Genomic DNA, 22,702 nt, shown 5'->3' with positions numbered 1-22,702 from the left:
CAGTGGAGCAGGATCTTTCTGCCAGATCGGACTTGATGGTTGCAGGGCTGAAACCTGAGGGGCTGAAGGCAGACAGCTGAAGTTTTTGGGAAACTAACTTGTGATGTAGAGAAAGGTCTGGAACTATTGCAGAATTTCAGATGGTCGTTTTCTCCATTTGTCTTTGTCATTTCAGCTCAGACCTAGTACCCCACCATCAGCAGGCACATAAGGGAGCACTGCTGGGTGCTATTTTAATTCCCAGTGCAGAGGTGGGAGACACGGCTCCTTGTTTTGTGCCTCTGTCACTGAGCAGTCACAGGACACTGAAAATTTGCTTGCCTGCACCATCAGCCTCGTGCTAGCGGTTGCTGACCCCGTGCTTACGCTGTTGCATTGAGTTTCTGTCTGCAGTGACATGTATGGTCATCCTGTGATTATCTCAGCTTTCTGTCATTATATGGTGAACTATTTTTGACAGTTTATTCTAAAACCAGCTCATTATAGGCAAGTGGAAACCTAGACAGAAATTGGGGTTAAAAGACATTTATTACAGGGTGGCAGGCGTGCAGTTGGCATCTTCAGCCTGGTACTGCCACACTGTTGTAACGGCGGGGGTTGTGCTGGTGGCATTTATCATCTTGCCTTTTGGGGATATATGTGGTGGTGGTGGAAGATGTTTATTCATTACAAAGGTTATTATAGCTAAAATGAAATGGCTTTCAGCCATTCCTTGCTGTTTCTTGCCCAAATCTCTGTATCCCTAGCAGTTCCTTAATCGTATTTCCTCCTTTCTCCCTGCCTCTCCCCCCCTGAAATTTCCCCTAGCCTTAGCAGCTGGCATGAAAGCATCCCAGCTCCTGCACAGCCAGACTCCTTTCTGAGCAAAGACCAAGAATGGAAATTTCTGTTTCAGACAGTTGGAAAAAGTAGAAGTTGAGAGACTGATGTGTAGCATTCAGCAACCTCAGTGCTACCAGCAGCGATCAACATCTGCTGTAATTACTTTCTTTAGAACTTTACAAATGTGCTGATAATTTTGGTGGGAAGAATAAATGGGAAAAGATCTGGGAGATACTCTTGGTGAATTTTTTAATTAAAATGTTTTTGATTTTCGAGAAACTCTTAAAGAAGCAATTAAAACAAGTTGATATTAGTCTATAGTTACGCGGGAAAGCCTTGCCAGGATTAACTAGCTTTTACCAAATAAATTACTGCCTCTGGATTTGCATTAGCAAATACTCTCTATAGATATTAATCAGAAATAAGTGCGTATTGAGCGGGTGAGATCCTAGCAGCAAAACCAGCTTGCAGGGTAGAGCATACTTACCTGCAGGGAAGTATTGTGTCTAACCAAAGATATTGCCTGCTGGGTGTTTTGAGCTTGGGGAGCCCATTGATGGCAAGAGGCTTTAGGTGGGGCCATGGCTGAATTTCATTCAGTGTCAGGAAAGCCTTATTTCTTCAGTATTTGTATTTCAGTAATTAAATCTGAGGCCTTGGCCAGACTCCATCTAAACAAAGCAAAAAGCCAGGGTGTGAAATACTGTGCTGTATGATGACCTAATCCAAATCCCACTAAGTCTGGGAATGCTTCCACCAACTCCCCGGGAGCAGTCACTCCTGCCCGTTGCCAGTGCCTGCTCTCGTGGCAGCGGGCACCCAAAACCTCCCGCTGGGGCACAGCTGAAGGATGTGGCTTTCGGGTGGTATCCTCCACCTGCGTGTCTCTGCTGGTTGGACAGCATTAAAATAACTTGGGAACTGGACAAGCTTGGTAGAGCTGGAACAGCGGTTGTCTGCGTGGGCTCTTTAGAGTGGGATAAAACAGTTTGGTCTCCGTCCAAGTATGTTGTGTTTTTCTCTTTTAAAGTTTGATTTCTCCCTGCAGTCAGTGAAGATTTCCCAATGGTATCATACTAACCTGCCCAGCACGGTGCTCATCCTCGCTGAGGGCTGATGAGCACAGAGGATGTGTACTAGCAATGACGCCAGTGAATTTCAATTTCTGAATGGTTCTGGTGGCTGAAATACAACATACAAACCTGTGGTTGCATGGAGGACATCGAATGCGATGATTTGCACAAGAACGCTGTTTTCAAAGGAGAGCTGTGTGGTGCAGGCTTCTCCTTCTGGCAGAGGATTTCTTTGCTTACTCATTTGTTCCTATGATAAATACATAGCAATTTATACCATACATTTTCTTCATTCCTGTAATGAATTCAGATTAATTCCTCATTCATTCATTCAGATATTCTCCAGTTACATAATGTAAGGGGTCAACTAGAGTATACCATATCTTTTTGTAAACTATTAGATCACAAATTTTGTAAACATGTTTCCTGTATCGGTTGCTTTTCAGTGGTAATCCACGCATAGACAACTGCTCATACTGAAAATTGTGATGGTTCCAGGAATAAGGAACAGGATCTAAGCTTCCAGGCTCTTGTCCAAACGGTTGCAATTAATAAAGAATGTCAGCCCATGAAACAGAGAGTGATATATATCATTCTCTGGGGAAAACCACTAATTTCTTCAGAGTTTAAATGAAGGAATCAAAAATACTGGTTTGGTAGAAATGGTCAGGTCTAGGGAGAGCATCACAGCTCCTTTCCAAGCACAAGGGAGAGGTGATTCTCTACTTAAGGGCTTGGGGGTTGAACTGGTGACTTGGGTCCACCTGGGTGAAGATGACTTGCCTATGTCAGCTGTTTTCTTTTCAGCTTTAATTTAGGCACCACTACAAGCAATTATGGAGACAGCATAAAACTCACCCTCATCTTTTCCAGCCAAATGGCTTGCTGGACACTGTGGACTGGTAGCTGTGGCGAGTGGTCTGAAGTGTAATGAAGAGATCAGGATTTGCTAAGGGAGCAGCTGCTCTTCAGGACACGCAAGTGTAGTTCAGCTTCACAGAGCAGCTCGCGTGGTACGGCGCCTTGGCAGTAGAAGAGACAGGATTAAAACCTGTGGTCAGCATCCTCTTCCCAGCAGCGGCGCGTTGGACCCAAGCCCGTCTGAGCTCATGGAAACAGGCCCTGACTCTCTGGTAGGTACAAGGAAAGGGGTTTGAGGTTTTTAAGCAAATGCCATAAAAGAGCATGGTCTGACCTTTGAGATCTGTGTGTGGTGCCCACCAACCACACCTGTTGTGGCTTTGACTTCCACTTCCAGAAGAGTTCAATACCTCTCTTTGACATGCTAACGAGTCCTCTGCATCTGTGTTGCTCTTGAAGCATTGATCCCAGCTCTGAACAGCCAAGATATCTGTTCATCCAGGACCTCTTTCTGTAGTAACAGGCTTTAAAATATGTAAATCTATTTTCAAAGCAAAATAAATAACCAAATGCCCATGTATTCCTCAGAAAGAAGAAAGGGTCTCTGTCCTAATATTTTATGCAAATCTAGCTTTTGCCTTTGTACTAGGACATGAATAAATATCAATGACTGCTTCAAAATGAGGAAAAAGAAACTTCATCCCTCATCAAAAGAAAAAAAACCTTTATTTCTATTGCATAAATAATGGTAAAATTAAAATCTTTTTATACAGATTATATATTTACAGTAGTGTTTGGTTAGAGGAACAGCCGATACATATGGCATTCGGTTTTCCTTTATACACGTCTTTATACACTCGGGTAACTTGCAATAACATAGGATTTATTTAAGTTGCATGCCAAGTTAATTTATAATAATATTTACAGTATTTTGTACAAAGTGTTTTTTTCTTTTTTTCTTTTTTTTTTTTACCATTATGCTGCTGACTGTGAGTTGTCTTTAATTAGAATGCCATGTCTTTTGTTAACAAGCAAAAAATGGTCAGTTGAGCAATGAATGGTAAATGGCTTGAAAACAGTGAGGGATGAAATGATGACAAAAAGGAGAGATGCATGTATTAATGAAGAACTTCCTAGAGATTAATCAGGAGGCATTGATTACTTCTATCCTAGTATGGATTAAATGGCAGCAGGCTGGATTCTGGGTTTATTCCAGTTAAAGTCAATTAACTCTAACGAGTTACTTCTTATCTACCCTGGAGTCCATGAGAAACTTCATCTTTCTTCCAACCCCCACCCCAGTTAAAATCTGAGACAAGGACTGCTGCATGAAGCTGGAATAACTTTGGCTCCTCTGAAAGAGATGGTAGGAAATGTAATCCTGTTCTTGGGTTGGTGCCATATGAATATAGAGACATGTATTCGAAGAGTGGTGTTGAAGGGCAACTCCGGGGCTTGATGCTGCAAACACATTGGCTGGATGGTTTGGGGTTTAGTGGGACTGCTCCCGAGAGACAAGAGGGGTAGGTTCTACAGCAAGTTGCACAGCTTCAAACGGGACGATCAAATGTCTGCTTGTTGGCTGGTGAAGACAGAAGACCAGCTGATAAAGGAAAGTTGTTGTATGGATCTCACCTAAAATGGTGTAAAAAAGCACTGTTTGAAGCTGTTTATTCATGATGCTGGCAAAGACTGGCTATGAACAGCTGCAGAAAATAACTGGTTGGAAAATGGCAGTTTCATTTAGTAATGCTCTTCAAGGCTACAAAGTGTTATGATCTGTCTTGACAGAAAATAATAATTAAAAAAATCCTCACCTATGGTATTTTCATCCTCAAATTGTCAAGTACCAATCTTCAGATCCATAGGACTTCCTTTTTCCCCTTTCCCTTCTCCTTGCTTCTGGGGCCAAAATTATTTCCTAATGAAGATGCCAAATTGAGGCAGTTTTTCAGACTTTTGCCACTGGAGAAGTGGAGTAGTCTTCCAATTAAAATGTCAGATTTTCTGTCCATCTTGCTCTTCATAAAGCTTCTACAGTTCCTAGAGCTGCCTAAATTGTCCTACTTGAACTGGAGAAAAACAAGATCCAGTCCTGATAACAACTGACAATATATAAAGATGAAAATGTTGTGAGCCTTTTCTTTTTCTGTATTAAATTCCTGGGGAAGTAATAGGTTTTAAGTGATGCCAGGGAAATGTAATTGCACTGTCAGAACACAGTACAGTAAAATAATAGATTGAAACCCAGCAAGTTCTGTACATCTTCATCTGTGGAAAGTAAGCGTGATTCAGAGCCAAGAAAAAAGATACTTCATCAGATTCTCATTTTAGAAGAGTTGGTTTTTCTTCTTTCAAATAGTCATCCATAAAGCAGAAACTAAATAATTTATTACACGGGTGGATAAAATAGGGAACTTCATTCTTAGTGATCTTAATGTATTCCTCCTACTGCTTCTCTCCTCACAAATCTAAGTCTGACTCGGGACTGTGCACCTCTCGCTTTTGTGCGATGACAGCCCCTTGCAGCGCTGCTTGCTCCGCGCACGTGCGCACAATGCGGGGGAAGAGCGCCTTTCGTGGAAAAAGCTGAGAGTCTCCCTGTACCAGGCCCCTCGCAAAGCAGCGTGTCATCTCGAGCAGAGCCAGCACTGCGCCTTGGATGGCCGTCACCGTCCTCTGGGTCTCCCAGGAGGCTTTTGGTCTGCAGCAGGCAGAAAAATGCAGTGTGTTTTTTGTGAAAGAATATTCCTCTGCTTTCCGTGGGGGGGAAAAAGTGTTTGCCAGTGGGTACTGTGCTCATCCAAGTCTGCCAAACAGACTTCAGCCATCCAGAGTAGCATCCTTGGGAATGCTTTCTACCTGTTCTTGATTTGCTTGCTTGCTATCCTATTTCTTATGGAAGAAGGACCAAAACACCCCATTTACTTGCCTCCAGCTTAAAAACATGGGTATATATGTATATATCTTTAACAAAGTTGCTGGAAGTCCCCATGTAAAGCACCAACGTCCAGCCCTACCTCTGCACTATATCCAACGTGTGAACTCCCAGTAGCTGCCTGTATGAAATCTCTCCAAATCACCAGATGATCCCAACTATGCAGCTCTAGCCCACCTGGGAGCAGGGGCAGGTAGCTGGGTCTCCTACCATCTCCCTGCCGTCTGCTCACAGGTCAGCCTTGTCCTGGGAGGTCTGCGAGCACCTTCACCAGGACAAGGCATCTGCTAACAGTAACTGGCCTATCAAATGTGAGAAAGAATTACTTTGTCAACTCTTTTGTCCTATATGACTTCCAGCAGCATGAGGACCAAATTGTCCCTAACAAAGCCAAGTTTTCCTGGTTTCCCACCCTGTTTAATTCTTTAAATTACTGTTGATATTGCTTCTGATTAGAAATTACTTCTCAGTGGCAGACCAGTGCCTTACAGGAGCAGTAACCCAAATCCTTCCCATCAGAGATCGATCCCTACATGAAGGACCTGCCTAAAGTGTCCTCGACACAGGACAGCCTGTGTCATGCAGTGCTTACACTGCATTGATTTCATTTGCTCCCAAATCAAACCAAAGCCTCTTTCAAGCTAAAACGATCGTTTCCATCTCGAAGTCTTCCCTGCATGTCAATCTGTTTGATTACACACATTTTTGTGGCAAAGACAACAGAGTGGTCTTTGGGGTGCTCACAATTTCTAATAATTTGCTAATCCACAAGCTGAAACGCTGTCCCGGGCTGCCGGGAGCTGTTTGTCCACCCTTGGTTTGGCTGGGAGCGTATCTGCAATTGCTGGTGTCGCTCCGACACAGTGGCACACATGTCACGAACAGCAAGGGTTGCCATAGCAATATCCTTTTTGTACAGAATTGCTGTGCTGAAAAGACACTTAAATTCTCATGTAACTGGCAAGAGCATAAGTTTAGTGCTTTTTCTGACAGCTCTACCTAGCACTGCTGCAGTCTGGGTATTTTTTAAAGTATGTTAATTAGCACTTAAATAGTTTTTTTTCTTAAAGTATGGGATGTGGGGTTTTTTATTTTTATTTCTTTGATTCTTCTACTTTCTTCCCCCTAAGCCTTTGCCATCAGGTTCCAATCAAAATTTTACTGCTCTATTTTTACCTACTGTCTGTAAAAGCAACAAAAAGCCCTTTTTCCTTCTTGTGTAAAAAAAAAAAAAAAAGAAAAGATGATGATAAATGGATGTTACATAAATGGAGCCAGGGAGGTAGGTAAGAGACACACGTCCAATGCTGCTGGCTAGGAAGGATGGGAAGGTGTCGGTAGAAAGGTGGTGGGGAGAGTAAAAGATGAAATGGCTTGGCCTGATCCATCCTGCTTTGCCTCTAGCTACCAGAAGAGCTTGACTGATTAAAAAAAGGGATCTTTTCAAGACACCTTTAGATGGAGCAAGGCTGCTCTAGGAAAGAAAAGGAGACCTCTGGCAAGACATGACACTGATTCATAATGGATAAATTGAGTTCCCTCCAGAAAAAGCAAACCCGAAACCGCCCTCAAGTCCTGTACCCAGTAAAATCAGTGGGGAGTTTGGCAATGAACTCTACTGACACCAGGCTATGGCTTTTACCGATATATTAATTATAGGTTTGGTTTTACAAATAGAGATTCAAGGTGAAGAATTATACTGAAAAATGACTGTATTTACAAAGGTTTTTATGGAGCATGCATGTAGAATTTATGGAGCCTTCAAAAAAGCTTAAAGGAATGCAGAAGACCATCTTGTCTTTAAGGTAGCTGTCATAATTGGAATCTGCCTGGTATTAGCTGTCAGATGAGTTAGAATAACGTGAGGAAATGCCTGGTCTATGCGTTTTAGCTTGTGTTTCTGGGAGCAGTGAAGAGGCACTGTTCTGCCCTGTGTTTCTGCTGTTGCTGAGTGGGGCTGGTGGGTTGGGGTCCACCTCTCTGCTCCATCTCCATCTGCCCCTGCTGCCCATGTTCAGCCCCGGAGGAAAAAATAAGTGTCACTCAGTGACAAGTAACATTTAGACTTTTTTTCCACTGCTGCCACCATTTCACACGCCCCTGAGACCTAAAAATTGTGGATGACAGTTTCCCTAAAATGATCTCAAAGCTCACTGTCATCAGTGTCCAGTGGAGCAAGTGCTGGGAGCGTGCCGTGGCTCCCCAGCCACGTGAATCCCACACTCAGAGCTTGCCTAAGATTTTTTCACTCTTGAAGTCTGCTGCTGCCCTATAGCCAACACAAATCTCTCCATCTTCTGGGAGATACAACAATTTTTTTTTGCAGAATATTTTGCAGTTGACCTCCCTTAGTCACAGCAGAACAGGAATACAGAAGTGTGTGGTTGTAAAAGGCAGGAAAAAATAACAACTCAGCTGCTCTGGAGTAGACGATTGTCATCTTCAGCGATGGAGGGAGGACACCAGGAAAATGGCAGTGATGTGAAGGTGGGCAACTGAGACACACACCTAAAGGCAAAATCCAAACTGGTTACATGAGTTTAAAGGGTTGATGGGAGACAGAACAATGAGCAGATTTTTAAATTAGGCTACTAAAAACTACAAGTTAAATGTTACCGACTGAAACTGTAATCAAAGAAAGACCTGAAATGAGTCTTTGGGATGAATCCAGGCTTAAGCCGATGGCTGCTGTGTAGGATGAGGGGAGCTCATAGCTTGCAATCCCTTGGAGAGCCATCCTGCCCCCTATCCTGACACAGGAAACAGTCATCTACATTTACAGGAGCAAGATCTTCTTGTTCCGTGGTGTTTCTGGAGTTTGCCCAGCTGGCACCACGAAGCCACAGCAACGCCAATGCCCGAGTGCCTCCACGGATCTCCCTGATGGTGCTCCCCACGCCGGCTCTGTGAGCATCAGCAAGGAAACCAGATCTCTCCTGGGCTGACGCACAAGTGCACAGTTAATCCTATAGGTAAATGCAAAGATTTGCATCAAGTTTAAAAGGAAAAATGCTTTCCGATATAATCCTGGCTCCAGACTCACCCAGTCCTTGTGCTTTCTGCAGGCCGTGTTGTGTCTCTAGTCTGCACTACTCCATCTTCTCCTTGCTGGTCATTAAAATCTCTTCCAGGAAAAATAACTGACACTTGCAGGATCTGAAAGTCTGACATGCTACGTAACATACGGTGGTAGCCTTGTTTGATTCCTTCTTCTCTTGCTGCAGGCTGCCTTTCAGCTTACCCTCTTGGGAGCCTGCCCATGGGACGGCGGCAGTGGTGGTGGGAAGGACTGGAGCAACCGGCTGGTCAAATCCACACACTCCTGTGTAAGTGAAAATATAGCCTCTCCCACGAGAAGGTGTCTGACACGGAGGTTTCACTGCAGATTACAACCAGGGCATATGAAATGAATGAAATAAAAATTGTGCAGGCAAGGAGAGGGGAGGAAAGCTCTTGCTTGCGTGAGTTACATCTCAGATAAGGTTACTGAAGACCAATATAGAAGGTGGTCAGCAGTGCTGGAAAGCAAACGTTGTCGAATATGCAGACAGGACCAAATAGAGGGAGTTTGAACTGGCGCTGGTGGCTGCGGAGTCGGTTGGAAGACTGTGCACGAATCTCAGAAATGCCCATGTGTGAAGACGGGTGGTGCTTCTCAAGCCCTGATTCACAGTCGGAAAAAAATGGTGAAAGGACTCATGCTAACCCACAGTCTTGTGTCAAAGGCGGCGTTTACGAAGCAAAAATAGAAATTTTGTGTGATGCTGGCAAATTCTCGTCTTGTTTACTCTGAAAATACTGTACAAGGATGCTCTAGCTCCCCTCTAATGCCGTTAACTCTCAGGCATGGTCATAAGGGAAAAACAAAGTGAAGCTGGAGTACATGAAATAAAACAAACAGAATTGGCTTGCTGCAATGCTACGATCCACTTCCTGGGAAGGTGGGCCCAGCGGAGAGCTACGTGGAATAGTCAGTCGGCCCCTAGGTTAAAAGACAGCCCCACTGCAATAAGTCATGAGGCTGTGCCTCCTTAAAACTGCAAAACAGGCTGCTGGGTGAAAGTTTCTTCCAAGTTACCATTGCTGTTCTGAAGCAATAATTCGGGACTCCTGTATATATATATATATATTTTTTATTGCATTAGGAAACAAAACCTTTAAAGCATTAAGACAGCCCTTTTATGTCCCTGCCAAAAGGATGTAGTTGATTCACAAGACACATTACGCTGCTGGCCTCCGGCTCCTTGTCGGATGGTGCTTTATCTGCCTGCTTCTGTCTCTTTGCCGTGTGAGAGTCGGTTCGGGGGAAGCTCACCCGGTGGCATGCGCATGCATGGTCAGTTTGGTTCACAGTGTCATGGCGAGAGGCTACTCCATGCCGCTCCGCAGGATCTGGTTGGCCGCGATCAACATCACACTTATAATAAAGGCCATGGCAAATGCGCAGATAAGGCTCTTCCGTACGCAGGTCTGTCTGTTCTGCTTCTGGGCGTGCACTGCAGGGAAGACATGGGAAAGATGAGATGTTTGGCCAAAGTAATGGTTTTGCTTTCCACCAGGGTCAGCTGAGCTCAGAAATCCTCCTTTGCCTCTGATCATTATCTTGGCATAACCCCCTGTCCCCTGTGCCAGCCAAGTCTTACCTCTCCCTGCTGGGACACTTCCAAATAATCCACCTTACCTTTTACTGCTTCCAAACCAACTTTCCTAACAGACCACCCTCTCATATTGCAGGAAGTCCTTTCTCTCTCATCTTGGCTTTTAAATACTTCAAATGCTTGTAGGGGTGGTTTGGTATATCTCTGTATTTCTTTTAAGCTCTTGAGGAAGTTCTCTCTAAAGTTCTTTAATTGCAAATACTGGTGTTCTGTGAATCCCTTAGACTCATCCAGGTCAACTGGGAATGAGCAGACATTCAAGATGTGCTCCCTGCCAACACTTAAAAACCGCTGTGATAGTTCCCATGAGTATGCACAGTACGTTAGTAGTTTTTCCAAACTGTCTAGGTGTTCCGTGCCTAAGTAAAATCAGACTTATTATGAACCTTTTCAAATGAACACTTGCAGAATAATTGTCAAAAGAGGTGAGCGTAATTTGTGGCAGTTAAAATGCAGACAGAGTTGGGATTTTTAGCGTTTGACCTTATTTAGTTTTATTTTTTTTTAAGTTAATCAACAAGGTTTCGTGCTGTGACTTGCTAAAGCCAGTTCATGTCTGTCTTAGCGTCCCTACCTGTGAATATCAGAACAATACGTGGTATCGAGGTATTGTGAAGTTTATTCTGTTTGAAAAGGCCTTTAAAGTCCCCCAAGATAGTCACAGAAATGCAGAAGATCCTCACACATGGGATGGATAGTTCTGCCCTGCTGTTATGGGCAGTAACACGTGGTCTTGTTCTGGCGATGTACCTGTCTCCTTTTTCTCATGGATGGCTTGTGATGATGGGAGACTTTCAGATGGTTGGCAACAAGCTCAGAATTACAGTAAAGCTAAAGTGTGACCAGGAGAAGGCTCTAAGTGCCCATAGCTGGAAAAATCCAGGAGAATGTTTTTAGAATATATGGAAAAAATAGCTCCTTGTTCTGATCCAGGCTTGAAGCTCATTACACAGAGAGGGAGGAGCATTGGATTCTGCAGTTTGAACACTTGTTTCCTCCCCCCTCACCTTCTCTGGCCAGGATTTAGCAGTGCCTGTGACCTAATCCCAGCTCCCCCACGGTCCCCCAGCATCAGCTCAGTGCCGGAGGCACAAGAAGCCCTCATGAGGCAGCACTTTGAGCCAGACTGCCCAGGGCAGGGAAATGCTGCACTACCAGTGGTCCAGGGGACTCGCTGTATTATGTGCAGATAATGAAATCCCCCTTACGGTAGCTCTCCTAAATTACTTGCTTTCTGCTTGCACTGCTCTACTCCCCGATTCCTTCACTCGCTTTTATAATGCGAACAAAATCAATACTGTGGTTTCTTGGTTTTGTTCATGATGGCCCAGCACTTTGAAAAGCTTGTTAAACCACAGATTTATTTTGCTGTTATTTCTGTACTTTGAAAACACTCCCAGCCAGCAGACAACAGTAACATAACCATCACAGTCAGCACTGTTGTTCTGTGAGGGGCTCTGAGGCTGATTATGGTGACTGGGAGCAGCAGTTGAAGACTGACCAAGGCTTTTTGTGATGGCATCTGTCCTATTCAAAGGACGAGAGTAAAGCATGTTCAGTGTTCCTTGCAGAAATGTTCCTGAACTGAACAATTTCTTTAGACTCCTGTTATACAATCAAGTAAAAATGGAGTTTTAGAACAGCAGGATCCAGGTAAGTCATTGTTATTGTTCTTCATCAACTGAAAGGGGACCAAATAACCTACCAAAAGCTTCAGAAGAAAGGTCTGTGCTGAAATGTGTAGGTGTTGCAGACCCAGAGACCCTCTTGCTGTTGGTGCAGGAATTACTCCAGCAAGAAGGTGAGTACTACAGTTCCTCTACCCCCTTGCGATCCACAGGGAGACAAGCTGAAATTACCAACTTTCTTCACTACAAACAAGACAATGTGCTGTCCTGTGAATTGCCCTCTTAAATATGAAGACCCGTTTGCCCTTCCTGCTAGCTGGTGAGCTTTGGCCCTCAATTCTCTCTCCAAATTCAAGATCCCTTGAGCATGGCATCTGCGCTTTTCCCTGCTGGTTTCCATAGCTGGCGTTGTTGCAAGGATGGATGCTCAATCTGTTTTGCATTTGGTTGCCAGCAGAAGCTTCTAATACCCGTGGGTTGTGCAGGAGTTTGGATGTGAGCTGGTTCCTTGAACATTGTTAGAGCCTGAAGCTCCTCTGGAGATGCTCCGGCATCTGTCAGAAGAGCAGATGCCGGGATAGCAACTCCTAGGCTATCCAATGTAAATGAGATCTCAAGAAGCAAAGGTGTATCAAGACTGGGTCACCCTTCACCTTCTCAAGAGATGAGAGAACGTGCTGGTGAGGTGGACTCACCACGGAGTCACTAAGGGGCAGAGACAGAGCTGCTGTCGCTATTTCTCCACCAGAACGTGAGGTTAATGGTCATGGGGTCCAGCCCATTTCAGGGGGCATCAGTCCACTGGCTGTGGCTGCCAGGCTGGTCACAATGCCCACAGTGGGTTTGAGCTGGTCAGGGTAAGTGCCGAGACCCTTCTCACCTGCAGAAAAAAGCTTGCTAACACGAATAGCTACAGTGGATTTATAGTGGCTTCTGTCATAACCCTGCCAAAGGTGACTGATATTTGCTTTCTCTGGCTGGCTGGAGTTATTTTTGTTTTAAGAGGTCAGTTTTTCATTCCAAGCCCTGAGCTGAGGAGTGGATGCTCTTAGTGCTTGTCTGGGGGGAGCAGGGAGGGGAGTTGTGGCAGCTCTTGCACATCCAGTTAATGTGAGTATCAGGGCTGAGGATGAAATACCCGTGGCAGACAGCATGGGTCACTGTAACCAGCTGGCACTCTTGTTTGCCATGAGCTTAATGTTATGAGCGTTTGGATAAAGGGAACTGCCAGACAAATGATTTTTGTACTACAAATTTCTGTTAGGGCAATGTCACTGCAAACAGTTGTCATTTTCTTGTGTCTCTTCTCATAAAAACACACGCTCTTCTTGTCTCTCAGCTTTGTTCTCCTGCCCTAAGCATTAATAAAAATTGAAAGAAAAGCTGAAGACATAACCATGCCTCCCTTCTGGTTATATTCTTTATCGGCAGAGCTGGTGTGGGCTGCTTGTACTGAGGAGTTGGGCATCTTCACTGCTTTGCTCTTCATCAAGAATAAGGCAAATGAAAACCCCTAGAAATGCGTAGGAGGGAAAGTTGTAATGTAAGCCTAGATCTGACATCTTGCAAATGACTCTCATGTTCAGAGTGAACTGAACAAAATCCTGGTCTTTTCCTTGACCATAATATGAATATTGTATTAAAGCGTGTGTGTGGTTGTGTGTGTATATGAGGGTGGGAGAGAGAGAGAGAGGTATATCGTCCATGTTGGTATAGGAAGTACATTATATAATTGTGAAGACCTTACTGTGACAAGAAGCCAAGACAGCAAAGTTATGAGAATGACAGAAATTTGTACAGATGGAGATGTGTCCTGTACAGTGCTGTTTCGCACCTGGCTGGTACTAACTCCAGATGTGGAGAAGGAGGGATGTCTCTGTTCGCAGGATGGGTTTCAGCGCTTCTCTTCGATGATGAGGTGACAGTGCGTGGAGATCCCCCATTTCAGCAAGGTACTACTGAAAGTAACGGCTATGTCTCTTCGCTTAGGAACCACTCCCAAACCTCAGTGAAAGCCATTGAGGATCATCTTGGCTTCATTCCTACCCATAATTAAAGATGCTTCTGTGGAGTGGGTGAATTGTGCATTAAATATAGATGTGAGCCTCTAAGCTAGTCCCTTTAGGCTACCTTTACAGTTTAAAGAAATAGATGCTTTTTAAGGTGCAATTCATCCGATCCCAAGGTAGCACCTAAAATGACTTTGAGGAATTATACCCAAAAAGCATCTCCTGCATTCCACTAATTAAGTGAGGAAAGGGCGACTGGCTAGATGGAGACACTTCTGTGCAGCATTAAAAGCTAGGCTGAGATGCTGTCCATCCTTCATGACAGCTCTCCCTGTAGGGATCTCTCCCCTAATTCCTGCATTTGCACCCTGTAGGGATCTTAGTGTTTGGGAAATGGGAACATCGGGGCACAAGTAGGTCATTCAGGTAAAGGCATGGCCAGCTCAGAGACCTGCAGGGATGCAACCTGCTCTCAGCCTGCCTCTCCTGGGAGAAATGCTCATGACAGAGCTGCCATGGACCAGAACCATCCCATTCCTCTGGGTCCTGAAGCAAAACTTTGCATCTTTGTTGACAGTGTTCGGTTGATCTTTATTTTCTGGTGGATTTGTGTGTGTGTATTTCTAACGTCTAAAAACGGGTCTGTTTTGCTTCTAGGTTCTGCCTAGCACCAGCAATGCCAACATCCCACGAGAAAAGCTGTTCTTGCTGTACTTTTGGAAGCTGGGACTTCCAAAATGAGATGCTGAGCATTTCGGTTTTTGGACCTATTTTTTTTTTCGTTTGGTGACTGGGATAGTTCACCCAAGTACCGAAGCTGAGAGAAGCCTGCATGCCTCTCGCCGCGGTGACAGCTGGCGCATTTCTCCGCTGAATCAGGAGGTCAGTGGGGACTAACAACTCCATTCATGTAAGTAAGCATCTCTTCCTCCCTGCTGCTCTCCAGGAGGAACAACAAAAAAAAATGTTGCTTGGCTTGATTTGGAGAGCATTGCTGCTTGCCTCCCTCCTGCAGGCTTTTTAAAATTCAGCTGTGCTCTTCTACATCTTTTCTGCAGTATTTAGCAGAGGGTGAATGTGCTGGATATAGCTTGTGAATCCCATTAATTACCCATGCTAAGAATTGCACTAATATTTTTTTCCCTTTGCTTTGTTTTAAAGCCACTTCATTGTCTCTGCCCAGTGCCCTTTCAGAGGCTATTTGACCTTCTGGAGTATCAGGATTTCCCCCAAAATGGTCTATAAAAGGTGGCATTGCTGTAGGTGGGAAAGCACAGTAGCTGTCCCAGGGTGATGTGCACAAACCCTGAAATTCTCTGTAGGTATCTTCCTGGACTTTCATGCACTTGAGAGGATTTGTATCTCTTTAGTTGTTCCAACCAGCAATGCTTTGGAACAGCATAGGTTTCTCTGGCCAAGAGAAGTCTTTCTCCCAAGGTGCCTTAAGATGGGGAATGTTCTTGCCAGACTAGCTCTGTTTGAAGTGCCAAATCCACTGTAACAGTTGAGGTTGTGTCTGATCCCAGTTGCTGATCGCTTGCTCGCTGGTCTGGTGGCACTGCTGAGAGGACGCTGTGCTAAGCAACAGCTGCCAAAGCAAAACGTTTCCCTTTAGCTACCTCTGGGGGTTGCTTAGACCTTGATCCCGCACTCTCCCAAGAGCTGTCCCGTGGTGTACCCATGTTGCATGTTGCAGCTGTACACCAGTGGTCCCGACAGCGAGGTGTGCAGGGCAGCAGCGTGCAGATGCACCATCGCTGCTCACTGCTGGTGTTACAATGCAGAGGACTCTCCCCAGCTGTTCCCTGGGAGCCCAGAGCAAAAGACCTTTCCTGTTTGTGCAAAGGCAACAGAAAACTGTTGGGACCTAACACAGTTTGCTAGAGCAGGACCAAGTGCCAATAAGGTCTTTCCATGACAGGCTGAGAGAAAGATGCACATTTCTGTGGGGAAATTCAGTCTGTCTTAGACACCTACCTTGGCACGGGCTGCACATCCCTCTGCCTCAGTCCCACCACTACCTTGGCACGGGCTGCACATCCCGTGAGACAGGAGGGCCATAAGGCAAAGCACCCGCTAGTTCATCCACCTTCCTGAAACAGGATCAGCTTTACTGAGACCACAGGGAAGAAGGGTAACAGCAGCTCTTGAGGTCTCTAAGTGTGTCATTGCTACTTACTGAAATAACTCCATGCTGCCTCGGTGCTTGCCCATTGCACGTCACAGATCAGACAGTTTTACAGATGAAGCACAGAAACTTTCTCTCTTACCTTCAAACTCTGTTTGGCAGTTGCCAGAGTTTTCATTTAAACTCTCCTCTTCATTGATAATGATGTTCTCGATGTCCTTCATCGTTAAGTGGTCCCGGAAGGCGTGGTAGAGGATGTGTTTCAGCTCTTCCAGTGTTATCCTCTGCATGTCGAACTGTGGGAAGAGGACGGAGTTAGACAGTCCCTGGTAACAAGCTCGGAGGTACTCGGAGGAAGCGAGGCATGTGGGCATGACGCAGTTCCCTACTTGTGGTTTTTTCAACCTCGTTTCAACACCTCAATATAACTTTGCAAATTTTGCTCTTTTGGGTTCATTTAACATTAACAGTGTGAATGTTGGAAATGGATGTTGCTAGAACTCTTGCCAGCTTACTTAATGCCAGTAGAGCAGTAGAGAAACACAGTTTTATGCCAGGATGGTGTTCCAGGCTGGAGATGCAGCCATCTTGTACAAGTCCTGGCCATCCCAACAGACACACAAACCCAAGAGTCTCCCCTGGTAGCTCTTACACCTTGCCATGAGCCACAAGCTTGGATCTGCCCCTTTTTTACTCCTAGCTCTCCAGTCGTGCCTGCGTGGCGAGCACAAGCAGAGAACATTTCCATCTTAGCTGACCTCTGTAAATCCAGGAGGTAAATGTTGTTCTTATACACACCAGGTATTGAAACCAGGTGATTCCTGCAGAGTATGTAGAAATGAACATTTTGCAGCAGAGAAACTTCGTGTATGTGTAACATCTGTGGTATTAATATGTGCTAATGGTACAGAGTACAGAGCATTCACACAGCTGCCTTGCAGTGCCGGGTGGGCAGATCAGTCTCTCTGAGACATCGGTGCGGTCAGTAAAAGATTGAAATGCTTCCAGTCATCCTGAGTCTCCCCCTGTGCTGCAGGTGATCATCCTGTGAACAGCACCTTGAACTCTCAGGCCTTATAGCCCAAAAACACAGGCTTGCCTACAGCAAACAGTGAGCACCAGGACTTGTACCCCTCTTTGACACTACTCACCTTCGAGAAACCTCAGAAAGACCAAACACCTTTGGCTTAAGGCTGCAGTGAGGAAAGGCGATGCAAACTTGTGCCTGCTTCTGCAACTGAGAGCATGGCAATAGCGTGTGATCGGATTGCATAGCTGGCATTTTGGAAATGGTACAGCAAGAAACTCCTGCTCCTTTTCCCCCCAGCCTGATAAGGGCAGAACAAGCCTTATCAGTTCTGAGCTGCTCAGCATGTTATCTAAGGTTATCTTCCCTGACCACTGCTGAACACCTCATCGCACAAATGCAAAATAATTAATCCTCAAAGTGGTTAACTGAGGAAAATAAGTGTGCTTTGATTAAACCTGGACCCTGAAATATTTATGCATATCTCTCTCTGTGTAGGCAGATTTGCACACATACAGATCTATATTTATTCATCTATCCTTAAAAGCACTGATTCCTACAATTCTACGTATTTGTTCATTTCACGCAATGATCAAAAACCTAGTGCAGAAAATCTACAGAAAAGTGGTCAGCAGGGGTAAGAGCCAAAAATTCCTGGGTTTGCTTCAATGAGTTCTCTGAAAAGCCAGTCTAGTGGGTTTGGTGGTTTTGCTGCTGTCCCTGTTCCTCAGGGACTCCACATTCACACCACCCAGCTAAAAACAGCGAGCACACAATTGTCACCAGTGGCTCCTTGTTGCATAGTTCACAGTTGGATTGGAAATCCCCTTGGTATTTAGTGACAAATTTCCAGCCTGCTTTGTTGTGCATGAGCGAAGCTTGCCGCTCATATTCTTTCTTTAATGTTAAAAGAGCAAGTAAAATCGAGCAGCTGTGTACTTCACCACCAGCATGATTATGAGAAGCGTTTCTCCTGGCAACTAGAGGTGTGGAAATGGGGGTTAATTCATATGGCTGCCTTACAGCGGTGTCGAGGGCTGTTGTTAGTGCAGGTTTGCAGAGTGCTTTGACACTGCCCAGGGTTTGCAGCCTTCCCAGCCGGCTTCCTGCAGCACTGACTGCACACTAGCGTCGTGGAGGTAAAAGATTTCTCACCTATCACCCAATCCTGTATTCCTTTGAGGTCTTTGTCTTGCGGAAACTCAAACCTTAATTTGAGCCTCAGCATCTTCCTGAGTCCACCCATATTCAAACCCCGTAACTTCATCTTGTGGTTGCTGCAGGAGCAGCCTGTCTGCGTGGCTGCCCCGTCCCAACTCAACAGGGTGTGATGTACAACCTGTGTTGAGTTTTCTTCCTATTCTTGGCTCGGGGACAGTTCTCTGAGGCCAATACCAACTTTTTTGCTGTAGTTTAAGGGTTTGGTTCCCTCCCTTCCCCTTCAGGGAATAGTCTTTCTGGAAGCTGTCCAAAACCTGTGTTCATCTATGCTCACCCCAGAGTGCTCCACAGCCCAGAGCAGTGTCTCTGTGATCTGCTCTTGTGTCCTTTTTTGAGGATATCTGCAGGGATGTGTGAGCTTCCTTAAGACCTACTTACTGGAAGTGCTCACAGACTATGTGGGCTGGGTAGCTGAGGATGAGGGACCCCTGTTAAGGTGCATGCATCCTCTCATTCAGGAGAGTAAAAGGCAATTGAATGCTTCAGGATCTGCCTCGCTATGTCCCACGATGACTCTTGGGAGAACAGACTCCTACTCCATCGTGCCTGCCTCCAGAGTGAGAGGTGTGAAAACTCACCTTGGGACACGCATTGACTGTGCTGACATACACATGCTGCTCCTTTTCTCTCACTCCTAGGAGTCCTTCGTGGTGTCCCTCTATACCAGCATTGGCACTAATGAGCTTTGCAGAATCTCCTGTGACGCTACCTGCTGCCTTGCTTTCAAGCTACCTGGATTACAAACACAACCAGGATTATCTTCTAATCCTAAAAACATGGAAGCAGTAATGACTTGTGAGTTTTTACGTCTTCCCGTAGCAGTTCATATGCCTAGTGGGAAATAATTGTTCCTTTGACAAATACACATCTGTTGTTGCATCTCCAGCTCTTGCTTTTAAGCTTTATGCTAATATAGGGAGAAATTATTGTTCTTGCCTTTTAGGAAGAGGAACCCCCTCAGATGGGGTTCAAAAATCACCCTTATTGGCCCATGTCCCGAGTGCTTTGCCTGTCGGCAAGGACGTGGCGATTGCTCCTGCTTTGTTCCGTGCTCTGGTACTTGCATGCAGGAGGCACGTCCTCCGTTTTGGGTATGTATTGGACCAAGAATTTGTCCAGACTGGGCTCAAGCTCAGTGCAGCCAGAAACAAGAGTCTGCATTGGGCTTGCACCCAGGTAATTTCTTCTATTATCATTGCTCTCCAATCTGTTTCCCTGACTCACTTTTCAATTACTCTGGCTTTTTATTGTAATGACAATAACCAGTGAGCAACTCTTAACTTTTATTGGCTCTACTGAGAGGAAAACTGACAGTTGCAAGATGAAAACTTTCTATAGGATTTATAATTAGAAGAAATCAGTGATGCTGCTTTTGAACGAGTGCTCTTGCAAGACATTCTAAGCAGTGATACAAAAATAAACTGTGCTTAATACTGAGGCTCAGATGCCCCAAGTTAGGTGTTAAGTGCCCTAAATGAAACCCTGTACTTGTACAGGTTTATTGGCTTCTATGGAGAGCACCAGGAATCATCCACTGCAGTTTCTGATGGACCTCAGTAACTGTCCTCAGCAGAGACATCTCCTGGAGATGGAGGATGTTGTCCCAGGAGATATCTGGAAGGGAGAATGGACCTGATCTAATCCAGCCTGTAGCTTCCTGACTCCTCGATTTAGATTTCTTGCTGGGAATTAAAGCAGAGTCCCTACCCCCAATTTCCAAAGTTTGCAGCTGACTGACAGCTGCCGTGGCTGCAGAGCACTGGCTTCACTACTGGGACCTTTAGCAGATACTTCTGTGTCCTGCCTGGAATGCTCTCCTTCTGCTCTATGCAGGGAAAAGACTCTGTGACAGGAGCTGCTGCTTTGAAGAGTTAAATGCTGAAATATTACTTACGATAACTTCTTTTAGTATCGACTCTGCTTTAAAAAAAAAAAAAAAAAAGCGCGTGGGAGGTTCCTCTCTTGAATCCTAAACTGGCTTCACTGATGTGCAGATGGGGTGATGCCAGGCTGGGACCCTGCAGCAATGTGGGCAGGGCTGTTCTGCTGACCTGCAGGATCTATTGCGGCCGCACCAACAGACACTCAACTGGCTTCTCTGGCAGTGATGGCCTTAGCTAGGAGAGCACTTGGGTACTTGTTCTTCCTGAGCCTATTGGGCAAGGGTTTTCCATGTAAGCCATCTAAAAAGGTTCTCTTGGGCTGTCAAGGTCTCTCTCAATTCTCCCTCTCTACTCAGCTCTCATGAAACCCCACCTGCAGTTCTGCACTGAGATCTGTGGCCTTCAACATCAGGAGGGTATCGACTGGTTGGAGCGAGTCCAGAGGAGGTTACGAAGATGCCCCGAGGGCTGGAGCCCCTCTGCCATGGGGACAGGCTGGGGGTGTTCCGCCCGGAGCAGGAGGGAGACTTTACAGCCCCTTCCAGTACCTAAACAGGTTACAGGAAAGCTGCAGGGGGATTGGTGGGTGTGTGTGTGTGCACGGGGAGGAGGAGGGAAATTACAAGGGCCTGTAGTGACAGGACAAGGGGTAGCGGGTTTAAATGGAAAGTGGGGAGGTTTAGATTGGACATCAGGAAGAAGTTCTTCCCGCAGAGGGTGGGGAGCACTGGGACAGGTTGCCCAGAGAAGCTGTGGATGCCCCCTCCCTGGAAGTGTCCAAGGCCAGGCTGGATGAGGCTTGGAGCAACCTGGTCTAGTGGAAGGTGTCCCTGCCCATGGCAGGGGGGGTGGGACTAGATGGTCTTTAAGGTCCCTTCCAAGCCAAACCATTCCGTGATTCTATGATGCTTACTGGTGTACTACCCCACAGTGAGGTGGGAGATTGAGACAGCAGCAGGAGAGCAGGCTCTTGCCTGATGCTTTTGAATAATCCCATTTGCAAATCTAAAAGCTTCATGTTTCATACATTTCTTGTTTGGGGCAGCCCTTGATAATCTCTCAATAACAAGACAGCACCTTTGTTTTGCTCTCAGACCTATTGCATGTCAGGCCATGGTGCCCTGAATACCTGCAAGGCAAATGCAAACTGACTCTGCCCACACTTGCAGCCAATTGCCACAACACCGGATGTGGCCCCCAAAACACTCAGACTCCTTGCAGAGCAAGCTGGGCTTAGTGCTGTGCTAACCACAGTCTCATCGTTTCCACACTGCTTGGGATGCAGGCAGCTCTGTGAGTGCTCCCAGCCCACTGTGCAGCTGTTCCTTGAGCCAAATGGGCTTTGAGCTCGTAAATTACTGATCTGGGACTTTCCTACAGGACCAATGTTTCGTGTTGGCCGTATATTAAAGCGCACAGCCCCAGTGCGCTCCATGCAAAATCTAATGTATTCCCATCTCTGCCTAGGGGCCAGATGAATGGCCATTTTGCGCCGACTGTACCTCCTAGATAAGCTCAGCCACGGATATTTTATAATGAGAAGACAAAGGTGTATGCTGGAGAAGTCAGGAGTCTGGAAGAGCAGAGAGACCGTGCAGCAAGGAAGCGAGATCCTGCCAGCGAAGCTGTGTTTGCAGATGGGATGTGCTGCACTGTGAAGGCTGAAGCTACTCCTGCCTAAGCAGCAGTGAATGCTGCTTCAATCCACAGCACTGTGGCAGGCCCCCACTGTAAAAGCATTGTCTTACACATATACAATAAAGTGTAAAGTCTAAGGTGTGTATACATATGTATATTAAAGTATGTGGTAACATATGAAATCTTTTCTAAATGCCCAGACAGAAACCCCCCTCCAAATCTGAAGGTTCTCATTATGTATTTTTCTGTCAAAGAAAATGTGTCACTAAAGGCAGAACATTTGCCAGCCCGAGACCCGGAGCAACTGCCCACTCCCCCCCCGGGACAGATAGACAAAGCCATTTCGCAGCCTGCAATATGCTACCGGTTTTAAAGCAAAATCATGCTTCCCCCAAACCATGACTACCATTACAACAAAGCTAATTTCCTCTACTTGCCCCCCCAGCTCCTTTGCTGACCTACACATCCACTGAAGGAGGGGTGGGAGTCCCACAGCCCCGGCAGTGTAGGCATAGAAGATGTATTTTGTTCTGTTCCGTACACATCCCTGTCAAGGCTGGCTGCCTGCGTGCTGTAAGCTGAAGATGGAGGGGTCCCTCATTCTTTTACCCCATCACTACTTCTTTTTGGCCTTCCACCGCTCGCTCCATGCCAGTGCACGTGCATTTACAGCCCAGGAGGAAGCACGCAGCGGTCCCTCAGGGCAGCTCGGTGGGCTGTGGCAGGGCCTGGGGCTGTTCCCACATGTGCACAAGCACTTTCTCTGGGGACCATGCCCAGCCATCTGTGGAGGTCTCGCATCGCCCTGCTGACAGC

The 22,702-nt window shown here is 45.8% G+C and overlaps 1 protein-coding gene across 1 annotated transcript in view; it reads right to left on the bottom strand.

The window, feature by feature from the left end:
* Window positions 1-10,062: 10,062 nt before the first annotated feature.
* The window catches only part of LOC104514045 (calcium-binding protein 8-like), a 103,883-nt gene continuing 91,243 nt past the window's right edge, over window positions 10,063-22,702 (bottom strand). Inside the window, 3 exon segments of the mRNA XM_010157584.1 lie at window positions 10,063-10,190; window positions 12,176-12,178; window positions 16,260-16,413. Of these exon segments, the coding sequence (XP_010155886.1) occupies window positions 10,063-10,190; window positions 12,176-12,178; window positions 16,260-16,413 (285 nt within the window).

Source organism: Eurypyga helias, unplaced genomic scaffold (assembly GCF_000690775.1).
Source record: "Eurypyga helias isolate BGI_N326 unplaced genomic scaffold, ASM69077v1 scaffold17938, whole genome shotgun sequence".
NCBI classification, from domain to species: Eukaryota; Metazoa; Chordata; class Aves; order Eurypygiformes; family Eurypygidae; genus Eurypyga; species Eurypyga helias.
This window is presented reverse-complemented; position numbering and strand designations above follow the sequence as displayed.